Raw genomic sequence first — 23,051 nt, 5'->3', positions numbered from 1 at the left:
CCTCTGTCTGTCCTGAGCCCCTTGTCTGCTCCCCTCTGTGTAGCTCTCAGGGAAGGGCCAGAGGATAGGGCGACCTAAGCCTCCCACCCTCCCAAGGGTGGACTAGGAGCAGCGAGCAGTGGAACCCTCAGGGGACTGGAGCAGCCTTGGAAGCATCCAGAGGAGCTGGGCCTTGAAAGAGGGTCACAAAGTAGTGTGATCTTGGGCTGGGTGCAGGGCCCTGGGCTGAATGCAGGGTGGGAAGGCTGTGTTTCAGGAGCTCTCCAAGGTGCCCGCAGGTGCACGCCCCGTGGGGAGCAGGGAGCCCTATCCTTCTGTCCGCAGTGCTGAAAGTTCCTGTCCCCCGCAGTGACCTCATTCCTTCACTAAATATTGCTTCTGGTACCTTCCCACCTCCCTGCCAGCCAGCACCTCTTGCCCTAACTTCATGTCATTCCCCCCACCCCACCCCAGATATCCAGTGACCATGCTGCTGCCCCTCCACCAGTCCCACTCACTCCCCATGCCCGACCTGGGTCTTACACTCTCCCCCGTAATGTCCATCCAAAAATGGTCCCTCCTGGTCCCTGTCTCCCAAGACTTGTCAGTTCGACTATCAGAGAAAGAAGTGCCAACCCAGGGAGCACTTGGAAGTGATATAGGGATGTTTGGAGTTGTCACATGGAAGATTGAAAAGTCCTACACAGCTGCTACTTGACCTACATGAGATGCCGATCACATCTTTGCAAAAGGATGTACATTACTCTTACTGAGAGGAGAAACTGAGGCCAAGAGAGAAGGGACTTCGCTAAGGTCACTTAGCCAGCCAGCCAGCCAGAGACAAAATTACAGCCAGAATATCAGCCCCCATCTTCTCCCAGCCAGGCTTCTGAACCACTTAGGTGACTGCCTGAACCAGGAACTCCTATCAAGAAGGGGGCATCCGAAAGAGGGAAAGACCATTGTAATGTGGACTTTGGACAGGACAGGGCCACTTTGGGGGAAGAGACCTGGCATGCTGCTGGGAAGAGGGACCAGGATTCCTAGGCCACAGAGCCCTGGAAGAAAGGATCCTGCTTGCATCATCCTGCCATCATCATCCAGACCCTAATGCCCCCAGCAGGCCACACCGCACACCGTTGGCATCGATCCTCGGCAGGGGCACTTGTGTTGCTGTGGTAACAGGCACTCCCTTCACTGCATCCAGCCCTGCAATTCTGGTCTAGCCACCTGCCCTCAGACTTTCCCAGGTGGGGGGGACTCCTCTGTCTTACTCTCTCCTGTCCAAAGCTGTGCTTGAGGGCACAGTGTCCTCATTAGCCAGCTCCCCCGAAGAGATGGGCACATCTGTCTTCCAGTCCTCTGGTACCTACAATTCTGTAGCCAGAAACTCATCTCCAGGCACGACTGGGCCCCCAGAGGGAAGCCCCTTCCACCACCCATCCCACATCTCAGACCCTGCTTTCCAAGGTTTTGGCACATCTGAGTTGGTTTGATGCAGCCCATGAGTACTTGATGGCTAATTCCTAGGGAGGATTCAGAGACTCCCATGTGGTCTCTGCCTATCTGTCTGTCCCCAGGAAGCTTAAATTCAGTAGCAAAAGGAAAAAAAAAAAAAAAAGATCAGGCCCCAAAAGATGAAACCCATAGTGAGTTAAGTCAAATGCTCTAAAATTGATTTTTGGTTTTCAGACCATGGGTCATAGCACAATAGTGGATTGCGAGGTCGGTTTAGTGAGTCATGACCAGCATTTATATATAAAATAAATAGAATTCATTAGAATAGAATAGGAAGAAAAATAACATAGCTGTGGTCAAGATAAGATTTGCTTTGCGACACTGGCCTCATTAATGTAGGGCGTGTGCGGGGTGGAGGTGGGGGGGTGGGGGGGGTGTACTGGATTGTGACACCAAATGGATGTGTTGGTGTGGTTCAAGGACAGTAGAATGTGAAGGCCCATGTTTCAAGAGATGGCAAGACCTAGAGGAGGCATTTAGAGGAAAAAAAGAAGAGATTGCTTAAATGCCTAGGGTGCTGGGGAAGCCTTCCGGAGATGGCACTTGAGTTATGAGCTGTGGTTTAGAAGATAGGTAAGAGTTTGTCAGGAGCCATGGGTGAGAGCGAGGAGGGTGCTTCAAGGGGTGGTTCAGCACGGAGCCAGCTATGAGCCAGGCCTGCTAGGGTCAATATCAGGTGCCGTGTGGAGTGATGGCAGGAGGCGGCTGGATTCCAGAAAAAGAAAGCCAGGAGACAGAATTCATATAATTTGGCACCCCCGAGGGCATTGACCTGAGGGACTAGCAAGGTCTCAGATTTGCAGCTTCTCTGTCCTGACTCCCTCCCATCCCCAAGCCCACTCCTTGGTTAGTAGCATCACGAGAGATCATGCTTGGGAAAGTATTCGTGTCCTTGGGTAGCCCCACACTGATCAGGCTCATACACCTGAACAACTTAGGTCAGGTTATGAGCAAGGGGTGAAGTGTGAGGCGTAGGCTAGCAGGGCTCCGGGGTGGGCTGAGGGAGTCATGAGAGAGAAATCTGTGAGATGGGAGCAATCAAAGAGGCCTTCCTGAAGGAAGGGGCTGAGCACTGAACTTCAGGAAAGCTGGATAACATCTATGAACACGTCCCTAGAAGATAAATGTCCTGCCCTTTGAACCAGAGTTGGGATCAGGGGTCCAACTGGACCCTAAACCCCTATCAGTGAGCCATTGTTCATATTATTAAAGGTCCAACCCTCCCAAAGTCCCTTTACGTGGGTCCTTTCGACTCACCCTGCACTCCGTCGTTTATCTCAGTAAATCACTAACCCTAAGCATCAAATTCTCTTAGCACATAATCTCTCTGTAGTGACACTGAAATGCACTTAGGTGACCTTCTCCTTCTGAGGAAGGAGAACGCCTGAGCGGATGTGGGTGCCGTGGTGAAGGGCAGGGAGCCGGTGTGCTCACGTCGGGTCCGAATCGCTAGGGCTCCCACCAACCAGGGCCAGGGCGGCAGCGACAGGCCGGTTAACAACCCGGGATTTGAAAAATCGAGGAGCTCAGAGCACCAAATTAAAAAACAATTAAGCTAATAGAATCTCCCCCCTTGTTTCAGCTCCTCAGCAAGTGCTCCCTTAATCCCATTGCTTTGAACTCACTGTCAGCGCAACAGAAGTGGGTTGTTTTTTTTTTTTTTTTTAAGTAACTTAATTATTTCAGAACACAACTGTTTCCAAAAGCAATCTAAGGCTCCCCCTCCAGCTCTGTGACTTTGTGCTCCGGGAGCTCTTTATTTTTATTAGCTTTGTATTATTATACATCTAACATCAACCAGAAGGAAAACCCACCAACAACTGCCCAGTAGCCCAAAAGCCCAGTACCAATCACCCCCAAATCACGGATCTTTCAGAATTTGTAGTGAAGTGGGGCAGGTCACCTAATGCGCTAATGCGCTAATGGCACAAATCAGAGGCTGGCAAAGGCTCTGGAATTCTCAGGTGGGAGGGGTTCCTCCTGGCGAGAGCCTTGAGGGTGGGCCACCTGGAGGTGGTGGCCTAGGACCCTGGACTGACAGACAAGCTGGGATTTCAGGAAAGGTAAGCATGAGCCTTTTGTGACCCTCCTGCCTGCCCTGCCCAGGGGACCTGCGCTTCTGCATGTCCCACGTGGGTGCTCTGAAGCGTCTCGGCACATACCCCGCTCCCGTCAGACACCGAGAGACCCCACACAGGCCCTCCTGGGCCGCCGCAGCTTGAGGTTGGCACAGACCCCGTTCCCCCGAGTGTCCCTCCTTCCTGTGTGCCACTGCTCAGGGGCCAGGGCTTACAACGTGCAGCCAGAAGCCAGACCTTCGGGATTTGCATCCTGCCTCTACCTCTTCTCACCTGTGTATCTTTTGACCAGTAGGTTAATCTCTTTGTGCCTCAGTTTCCCCTTCTGGAAAATGGGTTACTGTTAATCATGGGGTTGCTGGGGGGATGGAATGGACAAGCGTACCTAAAGGGTTTGAAAGTCTGGTCTGTGGTAAACACCCACTCTGCATGGTATAGCTGTTGTTAAAACAGAAGTGTTAATGCTGGTGGGGAAAAGTATGGATCACATCGGTATAAAATGAGAGAAGAATGGAAATTATTCAGAGCGCCGAAGGCAGCAGATCTTCAGCCACAACCCAGGGCTCCAAGGCAGGTTCAGTTTCGAACAAAATTAAAGAAAGTACACAAATTGCTCATCAAAGATTGTATCCAACATGGGTTTTATCATGCCTTTGAGCTACCGTGTGTGGTAAGCCTTTTGCACTATTTTTTTTTTCTTTAAAGATTTTATTTATTTATTCATGAGAGACAGAGAGAGAGAGAGAGAGAGAGAGAGAGGCAGAGACAGGCAGAGGGAGAAGCAGGCTCCATGCGGGGAGCCCAACGTGGGACTCGATCCCGGGTCTCCAGGATCACACCTTGGGCTGAAGGTGGCGCTAAACTGCTGAGCCACCCCCGGGTTGCCCCATAATTTTCACGTAAATGTCTTTCACATGAACTTTGATTTTTTAATTTTATTTATTTATTTTTGTTTTTTTTCTTTCTTTCTTTCTTTTTTTTTTTTTTTTTTCACATGAACTTTTAAATGTGTGTTGTGTTTCCTGGCCTAGAGAGGCTGAGAAGTATGAAACTTGTCCTGTGGGCACCAGGGAGCCAGAGAGTGATCTGGAGGAGGGGAGTGACCTGCCTCCTGGTGCTTGGCCTCTTTTGTAGGGAATGCCTACCGGGAGTGCTTGGAGAATGGGACGTGGGCTTCACGGATCAACTACTCACAGTGTGAGCCCATTTTGGACGATAAGGTGAGCGGCCCCACCTGCCCCAGCTGTGGTCCTTGTACAGGTATCAGGCCTCAGGTCGAGCACAGAGGATCCCGAGGGAAGAACCAGGCCTCGTGCAACCCAACCACACCTTTTTGCACTGCTTCCCCTGCCTCAGCGTCCTGTCCTCTGCTCAGTGACACCACAGTAGAGAAGGGGGACTCACCTTTGGGAGAGCTCTGGCTAACAGAGGACACAGCCAAGATCGCATGTGACACAAGAAGGGGAAGATGGTGTGACCGGTGTCCCAACATCGAACGGGCTGTGTGACTTCCTTCCTCCCCTGGGCCTCAGCTGCTCCATCGAGCTTTCTGATTCTATGAGTCCACATGGAAACAAGCACAGCCTCCAGAAGGGTGGGCCCCGTGGGCATCTGGGTCCTGCTCGGACCTCAGCAGCACTCTTGCTCTGGAACTGGGCCCCATGCTGCCTGCAGTGCCAGCCTCCTCCCCCCTTTTAAAAATTTATTAAAGATTTTATTTATTCATGAGAGATGCAGAGAGAGAGGCAGAGACCCAGGCAGAGGGAGAAGCAGGCTCCTCATAGGTCACCCAATGTAGGACTCGATCCTGGGACTCCGGGATTACGCCCTGAGCTGAAAGCAGGCGCTCAACCGCTGAGCCACCCAGGCATCCCCAACCTCCTGCCCCTTGAAGCTGCACTTCATTCCTGACCCAAACTGCCATAGCCCACCTCTACCTTCCTCCCCATTCACCCATTACAGCCCTCAGTGAGGCTGAGACTTTCCCCCAGAAAGTCCAAGTTCAGAGGAAAAACATGTAGCTACCCTGAGAAGGCGATACTACGAAATGTGAGCCAGAGGGGGTCTGCATTGGGGCCACAGCAGTGGCCAGTGGGATGGGCCATAAAGGAGGCTCCCGCCAGACCTCTGCCCTCCCGTCTCCACCGACAGCCTCTCTGAGCAGTGGCAATCCGCAGTGGGCATGGGGTCGGGGGCAGCATCGCAGAGATCACAAAAAGGAGACCGGCTTTTGTGTGGCGTTAATCTTGTTCTTAACTTCTCTACAGACATTGTGCCCCCTCGTTGCTCCCTGGGCTCCCAGGGACCTCCCAGAGCCTGCTGAGTCTGCAGCAGAAGGGCAGGTTGGCTCCATAATACAGATGTCAAAACTGAGGCCCAGAGATCTAAATCCACTTACCCTCAGTCACTCAGCCAGCGAGGGTCTGAGCGGAGATTAAACACAGGTGTGACAACTCCCCGTCCAGAATTAAAATGACAGGAGAATCTAGATAGTCACACCTCTGGCATATGCCAGAATGCGGTGTGTCCAAACCTGCCCCCAAATGGCATGTCAGGAGGTCTGAGTGCAGCCATTTAAATCTATCAAGAGGCATGGGGTGAGCACTGGGTACTATGCTATATGTTGGCAAATTGAACTCCAATTTAAAAAAAATGTAAAAAAATAAAATAAAAAATTTAACAATTAAAAAAAAGCAATATATCAAGAGGGGTCCCTGGCTGGCTCAGGGGTTGAGCATCTGATTTTGGCTCAGGGCGTGATCCCAGGGTCCCGGGATCGAGTCCCACAACGGGGCTCCCTGCATGGAGCCTGCTTCTCCCTCTGCCTGTGTCTCTGCACCTCTCTCTCTCTCTCATGAATAAATAAATAAAATCTTTAAAAAAAAATCTATCAAGAGCTACCCATGGCCAACAGGAGTGAGCTCTAGGAGCCAGAACTGGTAATGACACTTGAAGCCACTTCTGCCTCCAGGGTCAGGACGCTTAGGGTGGCCACAGCCCCACCCTCCATGTGCCTCATGCCTCCGTCTACTTGTCTGCCTGCCTGTCTGTCTGTCCAGCAGAGGAAGTACGACCTGCACTACCGCATCGCCCTCGTTGTCAACTACCTGGGTCACTGCGTTTCGGTGGCTGCCCTTGTGGCCGCCTTCCTGCTTTTCCTGACCCTGCGGTGAGTCCACCCCACCCCCTGCTGCTCTTCCCTGACCCTCTCCCCACAGCACCCCTTCACCCCTCCCACACATTCTCACCTCCACTTGGGGGGGCCCTGAAGCCAACAGACTGAGGGGTCTGAGGAGGTGCCAGGGCACTGACCACTGGCAAGCATGCAGGATGCAAAGGGGGAGCTGGCTCTGAGAGAGCGCCCCAATGGCCACCCTAGGGGGAATGTGGCTCCTGCTGCAGCCCTGCCTTCACCGGAGGCTGAGTCTGTACCTGGCCTCAGGGGACTGGGTCCCAACTATTTCCTGACCCCAGGCAGGGCCCATCTCAACTAACTCCTGATCCTGGCTGACCCCTGACCTGGGCCTCCCACAGGAGTATCCGCTGTCTGCGGAACGTGATTCACTGGAATCTGATCACCACCTTTATCCTGCGAAATGTCATGTGGTTCCTGCTGCAGCTCATCGACCATGAAGTGCATGAGAGCAATGAGGTCACTGGGCCGAGGCTTGGGGCTGGGGGGCTCCGGGCTCTGGGGGCACCCACCTCTCTTGCCCAGTCCTCAGGTGTGGACCCGCACCTGCGCTCACCTTTACCCCAATCATTGTCTGTCTGGGAAGGGCTGGGGGGCAGGGTACTGCCGGGCCTGGGTCTTGGGAGCTGCACAAACCTCAAACCAGATTGGTTTAGCCTGTCCCTCTCTCCTGGATCTTCTGAATCCAGGACTTCCCAAAGACCCCTTAGAGAAGAAGAGGCTGGAATTAAGCTCTGTTGAGCTTTATCTCGATTCCAAGGAGAGACTTATAAGGATTATTTTCCCCATTATATAGACGTGGAAACTGAAGCTCGGGTAGGTTACGTGACACTATAATGATCCCTCCACATCTAAGCCAGCAAGATCTTGACCAGGCCATCCCGCGTGTCAGCTACCCACCCTGGATTTGTGTCAGCTGCTGCTGTACCATGTCCAGTCACTGTAAACCCCGAGACTAATGAGGCCAAGCACAGAGTCCTGTGGCACACCACTAGAGACCTCTCAATACATTTTTCTTTGATGGACCCGAGCAGAGACCCAGCCTGGTTTGACCCTTAACCTGACCCCACATTGAGCCCTGCTACAACATTAACTGAGTTCAATCCCATTTGGGGTGGGTGCCCTGCAGCCCAGTATTAGCTTGAACTGATAAAATTGTCGCTTAACTTGGAGAAAAGGCAGGGTTGGGAGGAGGGGATCTTTAGCTTTCCACCTCAGTAGGACTTTCTGAGAAGAGGAGACAATCAGGTGGGGCCCAAGACCAGGGCTGGGACCACGGGGGAAGCCCCAGAGGCAGAGACCAGGACAGCGCAGGAGCATCTGACAGCCAGGGCTGGATGGAGGGGAGCTGCGCTGTCCACGGGGCAGAGAACTCCCATCACAGGGCTCCCCTGACCACGTTCCCATATCCCAACTTCAGCTCTGAGGGTACCCTGGGGACGAAGCCCGGGGAGAGATGGGCAGGTCGGATCTGTTGCACAGAGTTCTGGCTTTAATGCAGCCCTGGCCGGGCTTTGCACTGCCCGCACCCCCATCTCCCCTCTGCAGGGTACTTGGGACGGCAGCCCTGCTCCAAGGGACAGGGACAAAGACAACTGGCAACAACCCTGATTTTCTTGGTGCCTGCCTCAGCCAGCCTTCATCTCCCATAACTGCCCCATAAGACGGCATTACTAGTGTCCCATTGAAGCTCAGAAGGGTATAGTGACTTGGCCCAGGGTTGGTGAGGCTCCATCCAGAGCCAGCAGTGATCATCCTAAGCCCAGAATCTTCCGAAACTAGAGAATTTGGAGAATCACCTCTCTGGCTGCAGCTCACCTTCGTAAACCCTGTGCTATTATTAATATAACACTTTTTTTTTTAATGACCTGCTACTCTTTTTCTACATGAAATGTCATATTTCATCCCTAAATGGAAACCTGGCTATGGGTTGAAGGTGACTCAAAAAGTGGACAACGAAAACACAACAGTGTTTTTCGGTTCTAGCCTCTGCCTGCAGAAAGCTCAGAGCCAGATTCCCTCTTTATTAAAAAAGGAGATTAGAAAGGGCTGGGACGAAGCCAAAGGAGGGACCAGTGCAGGCTGGCGCCTTACCTTCATCCCAGACAGTGAGAGAATTGGTGGTGGACGAGGCTGCCCAGAGGGAAGTGGGAGGGTATTTAACGCGTGTCCATGAAGCGACTCCTGGCCGTTGCCCGTGCCAGGCAGCCCCTGACCCCCACTGCCCCATGCAGGTCTGGTGCCGCTGCGTCACGGCCATCTTCAACTACTTCGTGGTGACCAACTTCTTCTGGATGTTCGTAGAGGGCTGCTACCTGCACACGGCCATTGTCATGACGTACTCCACTGAGCGCCTGCGCAAGTGGCTCTTCCTCTTCATCGGATGGTGTGAGGGTCCCTGGGGGCCGCGGGGCCTAGTGGGGAGGGGGCACTGCTGACAAGGTCACCTCCCTCCCATCTTGGGTCCAAGGATAGGTGCACAGCCCTGCTTACCATCCCCAGGACAGTCTGAGGATGCAGCCGCTCCTTTCCATTGCTGGTGAGGAAGAAGCAAGTAGTCCCTGCAAAACAACTTTTACAAGTAGCCCTCCTGTCCTTGCCTGGAAAGACCAATCCAAAGACCTTTGGCTCTGGCTTTGAAAGAGAAGCTGGCCAGCTCCGCTTCTCTATCAAACAATCTCAGGAAATCATGCTGTCCCCTCATCTGTCTGACCTACTCAGAGGGTATTTCCTAGGTCGTGGGGTGGAGGGGGGCGGGTAGGATCAGGTTGGGGCCATGGAGAGCCTGCAGTTGGGTGATTGGTCCCAGGCTCCTTGTGGTCCCCTCACCTGTGTTCTATAAGAGGGCTTTCATCCGTCTGTCTGTCCACTAAAGCCTGTGTCTGTCCTCCTTTCAGGCATCCCCTGCCCCATCATCATTGCCTGGGCCATTGGCAAACTCTACTATGAAAATGAACAGTAAGTAGGACCGGCCGGCTATGGGGGTCAGAGGGGTGTTGGGAAAGGTCAGCCAAGGGCTCCAGCCAAGCCATGGGCCAGGAATTGAAGCCCTACCTGGACAGATTTACTTTCCCGTTGTCCCTATACTGGAAAAATATCCCTGGAACTCAGAGATCCTTGTGTGGTAGGTGTCAACTTTGTTGACCTGAGTTAGGAATCCTGGTTCTTTTATGTCCCTTTAAGTGCCTTTGGCCTTCTGTAAGGCCTCCTCCTAGGTTGGAGTGGCAGGTCAGGCAGCCCAAAGTATATAGAAGAGGTCAAGGGCTGGAGGCTTTCAGCCTAGAGCACCTCCAGGGCTGTGTCAACGAGCCTTTCATAGACCCCTGGGCCAGGGCAGCAGGCCCGTGTTTTATTCTGGCATCCCAGTCTCTGTCCCATCCTGGGACTCTCCCTGCACCAGAGATGTTGACATATAAGCCACACCCAGATGATAGCAATTCTGGCCATGGGGGCGAACCAAAGAGTAGCTGGGCAGTTGGGTGCCACTAGCTGAAGAAAGAGGGGATGAGAATATCAGTCTCTGGATACAAATCTCCAAGGGATCTCCAAGGCTGGAGAGAGAGTGGGTGAGATTTGAGAGCAGGGACAGAACTGGGGTGGACTCCAAGAGTTCGGCATTGGAAAGACCTCCTAATGATAAAGACTACCCAAGAATAAGAAGGCTGCTGTGAAAGGTAGTGAGCTTCCTGTCAAAGGGGGTGTTCAAGCAAACACCAGAGACCCTAGCGCTGGGAGGTGCCAGGAGAGATTCCTGTCTAAGGCAGTGTGCACTGGATGACCTCTAAAGTTCTGGAGGACACAGTCAGAATTTCCCAAAGTCTACGTGGCCCTTCCTGAGTTGTTGACAGAGCTAGACTGTGTCCTGGCCCCCACCCTTCCCCTGGTCTCTGAAGCTTCTATACCCACCAGCATCCCCAAGAGAATAACCAGGCCTCTGGCAGCCTCAGGCTCCCTTCACTAGGTGAATGAGGCTCAGCTCAGAGAAAGGGTTCAGGGCTGGAGAAGGCTCCTGCTTCTACACCTGCTGCTTTGTGCAGCTGAGTGCCTGGCAATGCAGGAACAGGTGGTACAGGGTGGTTGGGCCCTGGGCCAGCAAGGGGGAGCCCGGCTCTCCCTTGATTCATGAGCCTCCTGCATGCCCAGGACCTGGGTGCAATAGTCTGGAATGGGGTAGGGGAGTGAGGAGGAAGGGGGAGGAGACCCAGGGCCTGCCGTGAGTCCATCTGGGGAGACCAGACCTCCATGTAGGGCAAAATGCAGCCCAGGGGGGAGTCAGGATGGTCAGAGGGGCCCGGGCTGTCCACCCAGGCATTTGGGGAAGGCACAGCCCTAGAGATCGGGTCTGAGGGAGGGTCAAGCCTGAGAACCCTGGGCCCAAGTCTCTTGGGGTGCCCAGACTGTGGCTCAGCAGGCCACTTACAGCCACCCCATCTTTGCAGGTGCTGGTTTGGCAAGGAGCCTGGCGACCTGGTGGACTACATTTACCAAGGCCCCATCATCCTTGTGCTCCTGGTAGGTCCTCAATGGGGACTGGGATAGGACTGGGCAGCAGGAGGACAGCACAGGACCCACCCGGCAGAGATGCTAGGAAGAATGTGGCCCAGAGTGGTCCCCTTGCAACATTCTGGACACACCTTCCCCACTTCCTGGCACTACTGCCACCTGTCCCACTGTCCCTACTCTGCACCCCATGCCCTGGAGCAGCCCCCTCACCTCTGGCCTTTGGATCTTTCTCTGAGCAGAGAATGGGTCCGACCAGCAAATTTCTAGTGCCTCCCACATCTGATGTCCCTTTGCCAGGTGCTGAGACAGCCAGGCGAGGGCGCAGCTGATGGCAAGAGAAGGGTGTGTGGACTCCTGTCCGGCCCAGACCTACATCCCGCTCGGCCCCCAATGACCCCCTCTGGGGCCTGGCCCACCGCCCCCAGCCTGGAGCAGGTGGTACCAGAATGAAGCGTAATGAGCAATTGTTCCTTGTCCAGCTCCCCGCCCTTTGCCAAATGTATTTGCGTTTAAGGTATAATTGCCATGGCGTCTTTAATCCACAACGAGCTTTAATTAAGGTAGAGTTTAAGTAGAAGCTGCATTCTGCAAAAATGAACCCATTATATATCATACATTTTAAAAAAGAGACATGCAAAAAAGCCCTGTAAGAAATTGGCATTTACGTAAGACTTATTTCAGGCTTAGTAATTTCAGGCTCCTGTATGCACCCGCTTCCTTAAAGGGCCACCCGCTCCTTGTGGTATACACAGGAGAGAGAGAGGGAGAGAGAGAGAGAGAGAGAGAGAGAGAGCGAGCACGCCATTCTCCTCTTGCACACAGCAGGTGCCTAATGGGGGTTCTGTGGTCTACCTTGGACACAATTACTGTTTATCTCTTTCATTTCCTGACTCCCCCTTTTAGTGCCTTTTTCTGGGATTCACTTGGTGTATATGGACTGGAGATGACCAGGGCGGGCTTTCTACCCACTGCCTGAAATTCCACATCAGAAACTCCCCCTCATTTCAGAGGCAGAAGCCTGTCCTTGTCAGCAGTCGGTGAAGGGCTAGGGGGTTCGGGGGGGCGGGGGGTAGTGTTCCTCCTTGGAGTCCCAGCTGCAGTGAGTCACTCATCCCCACCCCCAGTGTGAACGGAAACCCCTTGAGACCCATCCCCTCCCAGCCAGCTGCTGAGAGCCCATCCTGCAGGGATAGGGCTTTTCATGAATCTGGGACCCGGCCAAGAAGGCTGGCCTGGGCGGGGCGCCCACCACCCCACCGTAGAAGGGAGGGAGCCGCTGGCTGCAAGGAAGTTGGGCAAAGTGAGGAAGTGAACAAGGGAGGCAGGAGCACTGGGTGTTATGCTATATGTTGGCAAATTGAACTCCAATAAAAAATAAATAAAAATAAATAAATTTTAAAAAATTAAAAAAAAAAAGAAAGGGAGGCAGGCATGGAGGGCTCCGTGGGAGCCCCCACTTCCTGCCTGCTCCTCCCTGCCCCTTTCTCTGCTGCCACCCACACCTCTTGGCCCCAGCGCCCTTTGCAGTCCCCTTCGGGCCCACACCCGGCTCTCCTACCTACCAGGCTTCCAGGTTCCCACCTGAGCCTGCCCAGAAGCTCCATCTTCAAAACTTCCAAATCTCACAGCATCAATGCCTCGAAATAGGAATTATGATCCCCATTTTACGGCTGAAGAAACTGAGAGAGATGAAACTGCCTGCCCACGGTCACCGCTAATAGCTCGCTAGCAGAGCTGAGACGCAGGGGCAGGTCACCCACCACCGGCCTGTCCTCTCGGTCAGGCACCTACTCGGTACCCGCCACCCGGCCCCTCCCCGATGGTTCACAGCTGCATTTCTGCTGCTGAAAGACACGAACGAGCTTATTTCTGGGTTCTGGGAAGTGAATTGGCTGGCTCAGTTTGCAGGAGGCTGTTGTCACTGTGTTGTCATGGGAAAGGCATGTGGCACTTACTGGGTCCTGCTCTGGACCAGGCGCGGGCTCCGTGCTCTCCACGAGTATTTAACCTGTGCTCACCTTCTGAGTCGGGCCCTTTGGTGTCCCTCGTGGACCAGCGAGGGAGCAGCTCAGGGAGGTTAATGAAGCGGTTTACCCAAGGCCACACGAGTGCCAGTGGCCCAGCCGGAATTAGAGCCGTGTGACAAGAACTTGGTGCCAGGCGTTCATTGGCGAGGTGGTCCCCAGAAGCAGGGTGAGGGGTGGGAGTGGAAGCCAGGGCCCCCGGGGAGGAAACCAAGGTGAGGTGATAAGCTGGCTTCCGTGGGGACAACCCAGGAGAAGAGTCTCAGGATGGCTCCCTGCTGGAGGCCTGGGAGCTGGGTGACTCATCCACACACTTGATGCCTCATCAGTGGAGGTGGCCCTGGGGACACGAAACCCGCAGAGTTCCAGATCCCCTGTTGTGAGGCTGAGCTAGCTCCCTGGCACCAGAGGAAGCCTGAGGCTGAAAAGTGTCCCTGGCGGCTGCAGGGGACCATCAGGGGCCCCTCGGCCCCGGCTGGGCTCCTACAGGTCTGCTTGACTGAAGGGTGCTCGGCTCCGAGCTTTCTCCCAACAATGTCCCAGCAGCTCCTGCTCCACATGCAGATTCCAGGGCCCCCCACCTGCCACTGGGAATGTCTGGGGTGCGCCCCAAATCTGCATTTGGACCAAGGGCCCTAAGTGCCTGGGTTGTGCACACTCCATTGGAAGAACCGTGATGTCGGGGCCCTGCCAGACAGGGATGTGTGTTGTCTGGGCTTTCTCTGTGGCCCCCCCACCCCCGCCCCAGGGCCCTGCGCACAATAGGACTCGGGATGTGGGCGTGTGAGGCTTCACCTGCCTAGAGCATGCCAACAGGAGGAGGAGGCCCAGGCACCCAGTGAGGACCAACCCCCGGGGACCATGAACTGGTCTGGCTCCCAGGCTTCTGGAGTCACCCCCAAGTCCATCTAGTCAAGCCACTGGACTCCACAGAAGCCCGTGGGACAGACAGGCTAGCCATGTTTCCCTGAACTAGTGAATGTGCAGGACGGGAAGGTGCAGGAGGTGGGGAGCACTGAAAGGAGGGACCTGGGCTGGGTTGGCAGCACCCCAATAAACCTGTCCAGTACCCTGAACTGGAGGCAGCAGAGGGTATTTCTGAGGCTGGGAACTATGTCTGAAGCCCAGGAGGCAGAAATAGCAGTCCCCTTTCCTTCTCCCTGCCTGCCTGCCTCTGCACAAGCCACAGTGAAGTTTGACGAGGGTCTCCCATGAGCACCATGACTTAGCAAGTTCCCTCACCCTCGCAAGGGTGGGGAGGACCCAGGGTGCTCGGGCACTGGTGAGCTTGGTCTGTTTATTTTCTCTGCCTTCGTGGGAGGCGATGTGCCATGTGGCGTCCTAGAATAAGCACTGGTTGCAGCCACCTGGGTTTTGTCCTGTGACCCTGGGGGACCTCCCTGCTTGGAGCCTTGGTTTCTCACCTATAACCCGAGGATGCCAGTCCCTGCCTCATGGGGTCACCAGGAGGACCGGTGGGCCCAGGACGTGTGCTGGTAGCCCTGGAGCTCTGCCTCCGGCAGTTCCTCCTGGCACCTAGTGCCACAGGTTTGGATCCTGTGCTGATGGCCTTGCAATGCTCTCCTGAGCTCTGGTCACCCATCCCTGGCAGTATGGCCAATTCCTTCCCTCTGCTTCTTCCATCTGGCCCGGATTTCATGAAGTCCTGCAGGAGCAGCACAATGCCGGGGTTAGGAGAAGGACGCTGAGGCCACCTACCTCGGTTCAAATCCTGACACCAGTGCCTCCTACCTCTGTCGCATGGGCAAGTGACACAGCCCTGAACCCTAGTGTGGGCATCTGTAAAATGGGAATAATGGTCATTCCTACCGCACAAGGCTGCTGCTTGAGGAGTAGCCATGAGGTGGTTGAAACAAAACCTGGAGTGATGTGAGTCCAGGGCTGTTAGGCACCACTAAGCCTCTCATGTCTGTCCTGGTAGCAACCATAATGTCCAGATCCCCAGTCTGGGCCTGACACACACTGCCACCTGCCAGGCCAGGGCTCTGACCAAGCTGGGGTGCTCCTCCTCCACAGCCTTATTAGGAACTAACGAGCTAGTGGGAACCCAAGCTGCCAGCATCAGAGCTCCAGGAAACATGGGGCAGGAGCATGGCTGGACTTCTCAGGAGAAGTTTGTCCAGGGGGTCTGGCCTTACCCTTTCATCCTGCACCCTCTCTCCTTGGCATTGCCAGAGCTTATGCCACTCAGGCTGCCTTGGGAACATTGCGGGCTGGGAGGGCCTGGAACTGCTGTTCTAGAAGGAGGTAGATAGATTTCCCTGCTTGGGCTCATCTCAGCTCAAGGGCCATTTCTCTAGGCCTTTCTGGCTCTTCCCCCCAGACTACAAAACATCTGGGAGCAGGGACCTGACACATGGCAGGTCAGTTCACTGAATGGATGAACGGATGGCTGGCTGAGAGAACTAGGCTGGACAATAGCCAGTGCTTCCTGCAGAGCTGGGATTTGGGGTGGAGGATAGAGAGAGGTCCAAGAGCGGGGAGCTCAGTGTGGGCTGTGTGGCCCGAGGGTGCCCTCCCCAGAAGGAGGGGGAAAGGCACCTCTCGTAGGGTGAGGTGGAGAAGATGCTGTGAGGGGGCGGCTGAGGACCATGCTCACGAGGAAAGGGTGACTTCCAGGCGGCACAGACCCAGGCAGAGTCGGAGGGTGGGCAGCAATAGTGACTGCCTGCCTCACACGGGTAGAGGGGATAAGGCCTTGTCTCCCAGGTCGTCCGCACCAGCCCCTGTCCCTGCTCTTGCCTCAGCACATGGAACAGGACCCAGCAGCCGGGAGGTGCTCTGCAACTTATTGACAGAGTAGATGCCTGGGTGGGTGGGTGGATGGGTGAGTAAATAAATTGATGAATGGATTGGGTTGTTTTTTTAAAATATTTTTTTTAAAAGGTTTTACTTATTTATTGATGAGAGACAGAGAGAGAGAGAGGGGCAGAGGCACAGGCAGAGGGAGAAGCAGGCTACACGCAGGGAGCCCGATGTGGGACTCGATCCCGGGACTCCAGGATCACGCCCTGGGCTGAAGACAGATGCTCAACCCTTGAGCCACCCAGGCATCCCTGGATTGTTGAATAGATGTTTAGATGGATGGATGGTTGGATGGATGGATGGATGGATGGATGGATGGATGATTGAATGAATTGGTTAGTGGGTTGATGGATGATGAATAAATAGATTTAGTGCAGGGAATGCGGCAGAAATGAGAATACATTTGATTCCAACAGATTCTACTCTCACAGAAGTCAGAAAGAATCAGAAAAGGTCAAGTATTTTGTACCACTGCACAATAAAATTAGGATTGACCTATGTGTTATGGTGACCTTGTGATCCAAGGGAATGTACCAGAAACTCAGGAACTAGAAATTGGATGAGCCTTAAGAAGAAGCAGGGTGCAGCAGGCCGCCGCTGGGTTGCCCAGGCTGTGGTTGAGGAGAACTCTGAGCCCTCCAGGCCCCAGAGCATCCTCCCGCAGAGGCCACAGGGCCACCTGTCCCGTGATTAATGTCTGCCAGTGCCTGACCCCCCTTAGCGTGGAGTCCAGAACCTAGGAGGGCTTAAGAAATGATGGATTCTTGGGACAGAGCCTCAGGAGGAATTTCTGTGTGTGTGTGTGTGTGTGTGTGTGTGCGCACATGTACTCGCATGTGTTCATATGCATGAGCCAGCAGACGCCCCTGACCCACGGGCACTTCCTCGGCAGAGATTCCCAGGAAAGGAAATCTCACTTTCCTGTCCACTCACATTTGGCGATGGATGTAGAGAAACGCTGACGTGCCCCCCTCCCCCCATTCACGCTCACACACACTCACACAAGCACAGGGAACACCCCCCCCCCGCCCCGAAGCATTTGGAGGGCAGCACACAGTCACACAGACAAGCCCACGCCGACGCCGGCGGGCAGGACACTGGCAGGCCCTCTGTGACCATACAGCACGGAGAGACTGGGGGGCCCCACGGGCGGGTCCCGGGAAGACACTGGGTGCATCGGCTCCGATACTGAGGAAAGGCTCAAAATGAAGATAAATGAGGCCCTTCCAGGAGCCTTGGAAGCAGCCCAGTGGCTCATCCATCTTCATTGGCTCAGACATGTCTACAAAGCATTTTCCTGGGTGCAAGGGAGGGATGGTGGGAGATTAGTCACTCCCTCTGGCCAGGCTCACTCCACCAGGGTGGAAGGGCCGCAGGCAACAGTGGGGGTGGTGCAGCAGACAGGGCGATGGGGGGGAGCCCCAGCCAGCTCCTGACACAAGCCTGAGGGGGGCAGGGGGCGAAGTGGCCTCGGTGCCCTCGTTCACTGCCTCCTCGGAGGCTGCTATTCCCCCCTTGGGTCTGGAGGTGGAGAAGCAGGCCCTGGAGCCCTCCGGTGACCGGGAATCCAGCAGTGTCTGCCCTCCTGGTGAGGCAGAAGCAGAGGCCTTGGGACCCCAGGCAGGGGTGGAGGTGACAGGTAGGACAGATGTCACACGGGACATGGGGTTACAGGGGGAAGTAGCCGATTTTCAGCCCATTGCCCACTCACGGTCCTTCCTTTTCCGCTGCCTCCCTCCCTCCAGATCAATTTTGTATTTCTCTTCAACATCGTCAGGATCCTAATGACAAAATTGCGAGCCTCCACCACCTCAGAGACAATCCAGTACAGGTGAGTGATGGGGCCTTAACCCCCAGAGGGCAGAAATGAGAGAGGGTATGGGACAGGGGCCCTCTACATCCTCCCAGTCCTCACCCAGGGAGCTCGCTCGGGGTCCCAGAAGAAACGTCCCCGGAGCGAGGCCCTGCCTGCAGGTGGACTCAGACCAGTCTTGTCACCCTCTCACCCCCCAGGAAGGCAGTAAAGGCCACCCTGGTCCTCCTGCCGCTCCTGGGCATCACCTACATGCTCTTCTTCGTCAACCCTGGGGAGGATGACCTGTCGCAGATCGTGTTCATCTATTTCAACTCCTTCCTGCAGTCCTTCCAGGTGGGGGTGCGACCAGAGGGGCCTCTTCCTGACCTGGAATGCTCAGGCGCCAGTGTCTCAGGCACAGAGACCTCACACGGGACCATGTACACATGGTTCACCCTGAGATACAAGCGCGTGCTCACACTGAACCTGAGCCCTGGGCCCTGGTACCCCCACCCCAAGGTTCAGGTGGGCTCGCCCCCTGACTGAGTCTCTGTCGCCCTAGCCCACGCCTGCTGGTGGCCAGCATCTGTTCTGAGAATTCCTCTTTTTTTTTTTTTTTTTTTTTTGAGGATTTTATTTGAGAGAGAGGGAGAGAGAGAATGAGCATAAGCAGGGTTAGGAGGAGAGGGAGAAGCAGACTCCCCACTGAGCAGGGAGCTTGACAAGGGGCTCTATCCCAGGACCCCGGGATCATGACCCGAGCCGAAGGCAGCCGCTTCACTGACTGAGCCACCCAGGCGCCCCTATCCTGAGGATTTCTGACAGCCTTTCCCTCGAAGTGGGCCCTAGTACCCCCGCACCATGAGGGGTGGCCTCTCCCTCCCCAGCTCTGAGCCTCTGGGGTCCTGGTCCCACTTTCCCAGCAGTCCCTGCAGTGACTCCCCAAGCAGGCCACTGACTCCTCCCTCCTTCCTTTCCAGGGTTTCTTTGTGTCTGTCTTCTACTGCTTCTTCAATGGAGAGGTATGAGACCAGGCCCCAGGGCGGCCCTCGGCTTCCACTCCGGGGGAGCCACCCAGCCTTTTGGGAGTACCTGGGTCCCTGGCCCTGCTCAGCTCTGCCCTGGACAGGGGAGGGGCAGGCCTGAGAAACCACCCACCCTCGGGAAACAGGAATCCTGCCTGTGGGTCTCACTCCAGTTTAGGTCACCTGTGCAGGCCGGAACAATGTGCCAGCACTTCACAAATGCACTTGGAGAGCTGAGTGAGCAGGGGAGCCCGGGCTGCAGGGGCTCACAGGAGAGAGAAGCCAGAGCACAGGTGGTCACAGGGGAGAGCATTCCAGGAGCAAGTCAGGGATGAGCCGTGCGTCCAGGTCCTTGTGGACCTAGGGAGCAGGAAGGACACCAGCACATTCCCCCACCACAGAGAAGACCACACACCTTGGGGCAGGTCCAGGGGACGAGGCACTGCCTGGTTAGCTCACCGAGCCCAGAATCTTAGTGTAACCAGCTTGGGAGAGACGCTCACACAGGCCGATGGTGGGTGAGGACGCACAGTGGGTTATGGGGCAGAGAGTAGACACAGCCCCAGGTCCTGAAAGCTTCCAAACCCTCGAGAGGACCGTCATCCTGAGGCGCTTCCTCCGCCTGTGCAGAGGGTGGCAGTGGGATGTCTGCACACCTAGGTCTCTGTCAATGAAAGCAGACCCCAGTGGAAAGTCCAGCAGCGGAGACTGGCATGGGCTGGAGGGCAGGGAAGGGAAGGGCTGCTAAAGCAGACAGTGCCCTGGGGCATTTGTTCTGCTCAGCCACGTGCCAGGCTAGCATGTGGGGAGGGCGATCCGATTGCAGATGTCTTCAGTTGCGACACAAATGAGAATAGTATGTCACCAGCAACCAGCAGCGGTCAGGTTCTGACGGGAATAGAACTGTGCGCTCCGTCTCAGCAGCGCGGACTGCGGCCAGGGAGGCAGGGCCTGGCAGCCGGGGAGGGGGCTGGAGGAAGCGCTTTCGGGAGGGAGAGAGATGCCAAGTGTGCAGGGGGAGATGCCAAGTGTGCACACAGTTCAGCACATGCCCGGGAGAGCGAGAGGCAGATCTGCGAAGCTGGTGCTTCCGTCCCACCATAAAGAGGAGGTGGTGGAGGGATGAGGACGGAGGGCATGAGCTTCTGGGGAAGGACCTGCCTTGGCAACCAGCCAGTCCCTCTCTGGGCGGGAGGGCACCCCAGCCTCCCTTTGAGGGAGCAGGGGAGAAGGCTCCCCGTTCCCAGGACCGGCCCGGCAGGCCCAGCAGAGCCTCTGCCTCCCCTGCAGGTCCGCTCGGCCGTGAGGAAGAGGTGGCACCGCTGGCAGGACCATCACTCCCTCCGAGTGCCCGTGGCCCGGGCCATGTCCATCCCCACGTCGCCCACACGGATCAGCTTCCACAGCATCAAGCAGACGGCCGTCATGTGACCCGTCCGTCACCCTGCTCGCTCATCGCTCCACCATCAGGACAGCTTCCCTATCGTCATGGGGTGGGGGCCCCTTTCCCTGGGTTCACCTTGCCACCTAGCGGCTCAGGCCCTGGTGGGGGCGGAAGGGAGGGGAGCGATCAGCTGGCCAGTCCTGCGGCTGGAAAGACGTGCGTGGCCCGCAGCGCGAGGGACCCTCAGGAGCCAGGGCCGGCTGGGCCCAGAGTGTCAGTGCAGAGGGAGCAGAGGGATGTCACAGGGACCGCCCCCAACAGAAGAGCAGGTCACAGGTCTTCAGGCATTTGCCCCACTGTAGGCCCATCCGCCAATGAGGAAACTGAGGCCCAGAGCCAGGAAGCACCTGCCCAAGTCACATAACTGATTCGAGGCAGAGCTGGGGCTCCCCTGCCTGACAATTTGTGGGGACCTTCCCACCAACAGGGGTGACGATTGGCCCTGCTCCCTGCTCAGGGCTGCCTTCTGCAGTGGTTGGGGGGCGGGTCACAGCAGCTGGAAGTAAAGGAGGAGTTTGGTTTCATCCCAGGGGCTCTCATCTACACCCCACCCCGGACCAGGCCATCTCTCTGCCCCTCCCCAGCCATCCACCTGTCCCTGGGGTCCTGGGAAGGATGCTGCTTCCCATCCCGGGAGACCTCGGCCTCCTCCACAGACTCGGGGCTCGGGGAGGGGCACGTGTGGAGGAAGACACGGCTAGGCCAACCGTACGCTCTCAAACCAAGCAGCTACATAAGTGCAAGGTGAGGTGAGGAGGAGAAGCATGGTGGTTGGGGGCAAGGAGGAGGAAACCAGTTAGGTCTTTGGGGATTAGAACTAATCTCCCAACTCCCACCCCAGACTGGGCTTCATTCCGGCCTCCCCTTCAGAAACATCTCTGCTTTCTGTGAAATAAACCATGCCTCTGTGGAAACGGCCTCCCCTCAGGTCAAGGCGACCAGGCATTCGAGGGGCTGCGGTGGCCAAGGGTGGGCTGGATCCGTTCTCCTTTGCAGAGCCCACGGCCCTGGCCTAGGTTTGGTTCTCCTCTCTGACCCGTGTGTCTGCAGGCCCGTCCCTGATTCCCCCAAGACAGTATCTGCCCCTCTACCCCAGCCTAGAGGGCTCTAATTCAGCATAGAGGAGAAGTGCAGCTCACCCAGCACGCCACAGCCCATCCCAAAGGCCAATGCTCCGAAATCCAGAGGCCGGTGTAGACAAGGCCCCAAGGTGTCTAGGACTGACAACCACGAGGACATTTCCAGGAGAGGGTGGGAGTAGAGGAGAGGCAGACTCCATCAAGTCAGGGTTCAAAGGGCTTTTGCTACAAGGAATACCCTCAAAATACTCCTTTTTATAATCATGTATCCCATCTTGCATATTTTTCAGTTGACACCTAATTTTTTTTTTTTTTTTTTTACATTTTAAAATTGGCGAGAGAGGTGATTCCCGGCTCTTGGTAAATATTTACGTTTTAAAATAAAACTGCCACAACACTTTTAAATACATCATTCGGAAACCAAACACAGCAGTGATTTAATAGCCACCTTCTTTGGTTTGAAAAAACGAGCTAACCAGCTCTTCCTCAACGGCTGGAAATCTTCCATTGTTCCTTTTCTCTTTGAACCTGTATCTTCATTCCATTTCCCCCCATCGAATTTTTATCCTAGTACAGTTTTTCTATGGTTGGAAGTCTGTCCGCGCTCACCTGATCATACATCTCTGCCACAAAATATGTTTAGAAGTTGAAATGGAAATATTTAATTTTCTGTGACCAAAATTTATAAGTTTTTTTTAATCTTCTGGATTGAATCATCACGATTATTTTTGATAAAAAACATAGGGTACAATTAATTAATACAACACAGACATGAAAAGTTTTTGTAAGGCAAACGTTAAACCTAAAAAGGGAAATTTATTGAAAACACATCTTAATGGGTTGGATAAGTGTTTGTTCACGAATCTGTGGGTGAATATTGCTGGAATGAATCAGGACTCGGCATCTGGTGGTTTTGTTTTTTTCTCTTTTGTTTCCATTTTGATAGCTCCACTTGGTGACAAACGTTTTCACGTAAGTAAGTAGATGTCACTCAGGTCTCTGACCTCCTCCTGAGATATATGCCAAAAACTGCGTGGCGATCTGTCATCAAAAGTTGTGGGTTAGCCCACCACTTGACTGAGTCCTCTGTAAATTTGCCTGAAAAAAAAAATTGAAAATGTAAAAAGAAATTGAAAACGTCAGAGGCTTGGCTGGCCCAGGCAGGCGCTCGTGCCATCTTTCACTGCGGGCAGCTGGGTGCCACTCGGCAGGGCTGAGCGGTGCACCTGAGGGTCACGCTGCCCGGCCCCCCACTTTTCTTCTGTGGGCAGGAAGGCAGTGGGGCTCCCTGACTTTGTGCTTTCTTGAGACACGGAACTGACTCTCGTGTGTCTTGTAAAGCTTCCCTGTGCACTCAGAGGCGGCATTCTGGCTGCTTCCATTGGCATCATGGGGGATCTTGCAGAGCAAGGAGCTCAGGGCTCACCAGAGCAGGTCTGGGGCTTCGGCACCAGTCCCCCCCCACCCGTCACTGCTCCTCGCATGCGGCTCCTCACCCCACGGCCCTGTTTCCCGGCCTGCAGAGCTTCAGAGTCCCTAACCTTTGCTCAGCAGGCACTTTGGCCCGGTCCCTCTCTAGTGCAGAGA

General features: G+C 55.0%; 1 protein-coding gene across 4 annotated transcripts in view; it reads left to right on the top strand.

The window, feature by feature from the left end:
* The window catches only part of CRHR2 (corticotropin releasing hormone receptor 2), a 47,812-nt gene extending 25,445 nt beyond the window's left edge, over positions 1-22,367 (top strand). For 2 of the 4 annotated variants that reach the window (XM_072764648.1, XM_072764650.1), the window contains 10 exons: positions 4,710-4,795; positions 6,638-6,744; positions 7,110-7,227; positions 9,003-9,156; positions 9,666-9,726; positions 11,208-11,280; positions 17,867-17,952; positions 18,135-18,270; positions 18,897-18,938; positions 20,232-22,367. In XM_072764648.1, the coding sequence (XP_072620749.1) occupies positions 4,710-4,795; positions 6,638-6,744; positions 7,110-7,227; positions 9,003-9,156; positions 9,666-9,726; positions 11,208-11,280; positions 17,867-17,952; positions 18,135-18,270; positions 18,897-18,938; positions 20,232-20,372 (1,004 nt within the window). In that variant the 3' untranslated portion in view covers positions 20,373-22,367. Of the gene's footprint in view, positions 1-4,709; positions 4,796-6,634; positions 6,745-7,109; positions 7,228-9,002; positions 9,157-9,665; positions 9,727-11,207; positions 11,281-17,866; positions 17,953-18,134; positions 18,271-18,896; positions 18,939-20,231 lie in introns of all 4 variants that reach the window. The other 2 variants (XM_072764647.1, XM_072764651.1) reach the window with 1 other exon arrangement.
* Positions 22,368-23,051: the final 684 nt, after the last annotated feature.

The sequence above is a fragment of the Vulpes vulpes genome, chromosome 7 (genome assembly GCF_048418805.1).
Source record: "Vulpes vulpes isolate BD-2025 chromosome 7, VulVul3, whole genome shotgun sequence".
Lineage (NCBI taxonomy): Eukaryota > Metazoa > Chordata > Mammalia > Carnivora > Canidae > Vulpes > Vulpes vulpes.
The sequence above is the reverse complement of the archived record's forward strand: the minus strand, read 5'-3'. Positions and strand labels throughout refer to the sequence as shown.